The 5,366-nt window shown below is 43.6% G+C and overlaps 1 protein-coding gene across 3 annotated transcripts in view; it reads left to right on the top strand.

Annotated features, from left to right (window-relative positions):
- Window positions 1-5,366, top strand: part of cux2 (cut-like homeobox 2) — a 206,780-nt gene that overhangs the window by 197,386 nt on the left and 4,028 nt on the right. For all 3 annotated transcript variants that reach the window (XM_015388897.1, XM_015388895.1, XM_015388896.1), the window contains 4 exons: window positions 2,819-2,984; window positions 3,080-3,385; window positions 3,462-3,650; window positions 3,733-4,009. In XM_015388897.1, coding sequence (XP_015244383.1) covers window positions 2,819-2,984; window positions 3,080-3,385; window positions 3,462-3,650; window positions 3,733-4,009 — 938 coding nt within the window. The remainder of the gene's footprint in view (window positions 1-2,818; window positions 2,985-3,079; window positions 3,386-3,461; window positions 3,651-3,732; window positions 4,010-5,366) is intronic.

Raw genomic sequence — 5,366 nt, 5'->3', positions numbered from 1 at the left:
ATAGCGCGTTGTGACAAACACCAGATACAGCACTGGGACTTGATCAACAGCCGATACCGCACCGAGTTGCTGTTCTCATAGCTCATACAAGCTTACTGTGTCCGAATGTCCGCTCTAACCCCTAAATCCCTCCATCACTATATAGATCGGGGACTATATAGTGGTCCTTATAGGGAACTTAGTTAACTGACCATTTGGACAGATGATCACTTCCCTGTTGGTCCACCGCGCTAACGGGACGAGGACGTAGGACGGCCTTACGTAAACACATCACCAGAATGACAATTATTGAGATGATCCATCCGGAAATAAAAGATCGCCCTCTGTACCTTTAATATTTATTTTTCATGGCCTGATTTTTGCTTCTCTCTATATATAAATATCATCGGAATAAAAGAATAAAAAAATCTTACATTACCAAAAGTACTGGCCTCACTTCATCTCTCACCTCTGGCCCTCACTGACATCCCATAATTATTTAATGGGGTTCAACATGACGTGGGTCCTTGCTTTACAGCTCAAACTACTGCAGCTTTTCTGGGAGCGAAAATACCAAGTTGAGGCGTCTGTTCATTGGAATTTCTATCATTCCTCTAGAAGCAGATTGCTGAGGTCTAGATCTGATCTAGAGCTACGGAATATCAGCTGAAACATCCATCCATTAATTTCCGTCATGCTTATCCCAAGTGGGGTCGCAAGGGGTGCTGGAGCCTATCTTTAGCTGTCTACGGATCAGAGGCGGGGTCCACCCTGGACAGGTCTCCAGTCCATCACAGAGCAACACAGAGACAAACAACTATACACACACTCACACCTAAAGAGAATTTAGAGAAGCCAATTAACCTAACAGTCATGTTTTTGGACTGTGGGAGGAAGCTGGAGTACCTGGAGAGAACCCACGCATGCTCAGGGAGAACATGCAAACTCCATGCAGAAAGACCCTGGGCCGGGAATCAAACCCCGAACCTTCTTTTTGCAAGGCAACAGTGCATCACTGGAAAAACTCAAAATCTACATAAGTAATTTTTTCTTAAAATAAGTGCATTTGTTCTTGGATTGAGGAGGTAAAACAAACACTTGCCAATGGAACAAGACAATTTACACTTAAAATAAGAAAACACAATTACATTGTCTTATTTCAAGAGCATATTATCTAATGATCTTATTTTAGAGTAAAACTACTCATTCCATTGGCAAACTACCTTATTTACCTACTCAAATTATGGCTAAATAGACTTAATTTAGGAAATGTTTACTTATTTCTAGATCGTTTTTCCAGAGCGGAACAATTAATCATATTAATTCTGTTTAATCATTCTTGAAAATAATGTTGTCTAATATATCGATTTATCAATAACTGGAGATACTTTATCACATCCTATGGGCTGTAAGAACAACCATCTCAGGGCAATTATTATACCTAAATTGTAAAAAAAAAATGTATAAGTTGAAAAACCTTTTGTCTGTAACTTTAGCATCACTTTGCTTTAATTATGCATAACATCTTAAGATGTCTGATCATTAATAAATTAATTGGGGGAGGAGGGGATAATTGAGAGTGAAATTGATTAAGAAAATAATCGTGCTGTAGTCAGGAGCTCATCCACACCAAGCCGTCTCCTCCAGGCCCTTCTGGACCTTTCTCTCTGCTCTGCAGCTCAGTCATGTTGGAGGTGGACGAAGGGTCAGCTTCCAAACTGTTCCCATAAAGTTAGGATCATGGAATCATCCGGAATATCTTGGTCTGCTGAAGCGTTCAAATATCCTGACGCCGGTACTAAGAGGCTCCAGCTCCTGAACCCGGGGCCATGGAGGTGCCTGGAGACAGAGTTCAGTCATTTAGGTGGAGGAGTGAATATTTTGGGTGTAGTGGTGTTCTTTATCAATGGGTAAAAATATGTGTTTTTCTGTAGAATAATCTTCTAAACAATACAATGATTAAAATGTAGTTATAATGTTGGTAGTTAGTTTTTTGGGGTTATTCAAACCATTCTTTACAATTTATGGTTTGAAAAGGAGCAAGTATTTGTGGTGTAATGTCTCCCTCTAGTGGTAGCTTGTTAAATGTTGCCTATTTTCATCAGAAAGAGCCTCAATTTTATCCTGCAGTTAAAAAAACAGCTTTAGCAATCAGTCGGCCAGCTGATGAATAAGATGTTTTATAATTAACTTTATTTCTTATAATTGAATCAATGAAAGTTAAGAACTTCCAGCATCAGGAGTGTTCTCCATCACTCTATACCCAGGTGTTGGTAAACTGCGTCACTTCAAGGGATTTCATGAAAGCGATGAATGTCAGGACGTAAAAAAAACCATCCACCTTGGGGAGCAGTGGGCTGCTACTGTGTAGCGCCCAAGGAGGAATGTGGGGTTAAAGGTCTTGCTCAGGAACCCAGAGTGGAGGCTTGGGGGGATTGATCGGGGTAGCGCACAAGACAACACTCGCCAGGTTAAAACGTTAATGCATTAATATAAATACCAAACAAAGTTTAAAAAAGTTTAAAAAAAATAAATAAAAAAAACCAATGGACTTTTTTTTCCAAGTTTGAAGATGATTCACTTCCCAAAATTTTGAATCTTCCTGGATGGGAAGCGAAAAGTCTTTAAACTTGGAAAACAAAGTCCAGTAGATTGGTTTTTATCTTTTTTAACTTTGTTGGAATGACTATGACCCGGATGACTGAGAATCTTCACCAGCATTAATATAAATGATTTAATCCTTAGCTCGAACAACAAAGAAAACCTGAGGTTAAGATAAAGCGGAAACGGTTTTCCTTTGGGATAGGACTAAATCATGACTTCTGTTCATGCTGGCCAGGTGCTGGGCCTTTCTCAAGGCAGCGTCAGCGACATGCTCTCACGCCCCAAACCCTGGAGCAAGCTGACCCAGAAAGGCAGGGAGCCCTTCATCCGCATGCAGCTGTGGTTACTGGATCAGCTCGGCCAAAGCCTCAGCCAGACGCCGAACCAGGGCCATGCTCAGGGTGAGGATGCACCTCGTTTTCCCCTCTATTAACCCCCATCCCGAACCAGCAGAACCACACAGCGATGAAATGATGTGAAATGTTCTTTATTCCAGGTAAAAGTCCAGCCACAGCGCAGTCCTCTCCCTCCCCGCCTCCCAGTCCGGCCGAGAGCCACCCGAGTCCGCTAGCTGAGCCTGTCAGTCTCTCGCTAGAGAGCAGCAAAGAGAACCAGCAGCCTGACGGCCTGGCCTTGGGGCTGCCCAGCCACCCAGAGGGCGGGAAGTCTACCCCCAGTCTGATGGGGCTGCATCAGCCTACAACCCAGTTAGGGATCCAGGAGCTTGTGGCGATGTCTCCAGAGCTGGACACGTACATCATCACCAAGAAGGTCAAGGAGGTGCTAACCGACAACAACCTTGGTGGGTGTGAGTTGACAGAGGCAGCATCATGCTGTGGGTCAAACCAGGAATATCTAATACTGCTTGTTTTCGACAGGCCAGCGTCTCTTTGGGGAGACCATCCTGGGTCTAACTCAAGGTTCGGTGTCTGACCTGCTCTCCAGGCCTAAGCCTTGGCACAAACTCAGCCTCAAAGGCCGGGAACCTTTTGTTCGCATGCAGCTCTGGCTCAATGATCCTCACAACGTGGATAAGTTGAGAATCATGAAGAAGATGGAGAAAAAAGGTGGGGGCTGAAGATCTACGCACGGATCCACCTTTAACTGCTGTTTCTGGGGCCCTGACCTGGTTTCCATTTGCTCCCCCAGCTTATCTGAAGAGGCGCTACGGGCTGCTGAGCACCGGCTCCGACAGCGACTCCCCCAGCACTCGCTCCGAGTGTGTGAGCCCTGCCCTGGCCTCGCTGGACCTGTGTCCGTTCAGCCAGGTGAAGAAACCCCGCGTGGTGCTGGGAGCTGAGGAGAAGGAGGCCCTGAGGAGGGCATACCTGCAGGAGCCCTACCCCTCCCAGAACACCATCGAGATGCTGGCGTCACAGCTCAACCTGAAAACCAACACAGTCATCAACTGGTTCCACAACTACAGGTCCGTCCAAAGGCCTCTGCGGCCGCCGCTCTCCTGCTACGTATCTTAACCCCTCACAGGGGGGATTCACCATTAGGCAGAACTAGTTGCCATAAAACTGTGTTTACATGCATGGTTAAAAAACTATTCATTATTTGTGCACATTAATTATGTTTTTAACAAAAATTCATTCGCTAAAATACCATCAGAACGCTTATAATATTAGGGTCGATCAGCCTCTCACGACCAACTCCCGATCAGGAATCGTAAGGTCGGGAGAAAATCAAACATTTATGAAATTCATTCTGCCATCGTAGGGTTGCATCAGAGCATCAAACCGCGCAGTGTGAGAACATGCATTGTGAGCTGTGAGCTTTTAAACACTGCAGATTCATCGTACAGTGTGAGCTGTAGATGCGTGCAACGCTTGAAAATATCGCAAAGTGTATGCCCAGCTTAAACAAAGGTGTTGATGGCAGCAGCACAGCTGATATTTCTCTCCAGGATGGAGTCACAGCCAAACAGGAACAGACCAGATTGTCAGGATTTGATTATGGATTGTTGACCCAAAAACAGAGGCAGGAAGGCAGAGGTGAATTTCTTTAGATTTAATGAAAGGGAAACTGAAAACAGAGGCAGGTTATCCAAAAATCCAATAATGAAAACAAAGTCCAGACTAACATGAAACCAGGAGTCCAAAAATCCAAAAAGAAAACAAGTCAAAAAGAACCAGAAACCATGGAGACATCAGGGAAATCACTATCACAACAAGGAAGACTCAGGCAGATGGAGTTGGAGGAAGTTTGACGGTTTATGACGAAGACCCATCAAAGGGAAACTGTAGAGAGAGGGCTTTTAAAGGAGACTGAGACAAAGAGGGGGCTAATGGGGAAACTGGGAGCAGGTGTGCACAGAACAAGAGAGGGAAAGAGCTAGGGAAGAAGGAGAACACAAGAGGGCAGCAGAGAGCAACAAATAGAAACCTGGAAGACTGGAAATAATAACAAAATGATAATTAAATTACTAGGACTATAAAACATGGAGAAAAGAAAACTAAACACTCAAAAGAAAACATAACAGAACCCAGACTTGGACAGTAACTGGAAAAAACAAAGAACACAGCAAAATAAAAATAAAACCACTAACACTAGAAAACAAGGACTAAAGCAAGACTGAACACTAAAAAGAAAATATAACAGAACCAAGACTAAGACAGTAACTGAAAAAAGAATCAAAGAACTAAATAAACTAAGAATTAACCCACTAAAACTAGAAAACAAGGAGCAAAGCAAAACTGGATACTCAAAAGAAAAACATAACAGAAACAGAAACCTGACACAGATGAAGCTACTATGAGAAAAAGCAGAGAGAGCAGAAC

This window comes from Cyprinodon variegatus, unplaced genomic scaffold (genome assembly GCF_000732505.1).
Source record: "Cyprinodon variegatus isolate N-32 unplaced genomic scaffold, C_variegatus-1.0 Scaffold440, whole genome shotgun sequence".
NCBI lineage: Eukaryota > Metazoa > Chordata > Actinopteri > Cyprinodontiformes > Cyprinodontidae > Cyprinodon > Cyprinodon variegatus.
This window is presented reverse-complemented; position numbering and strand designations above follow the sequence as displayed.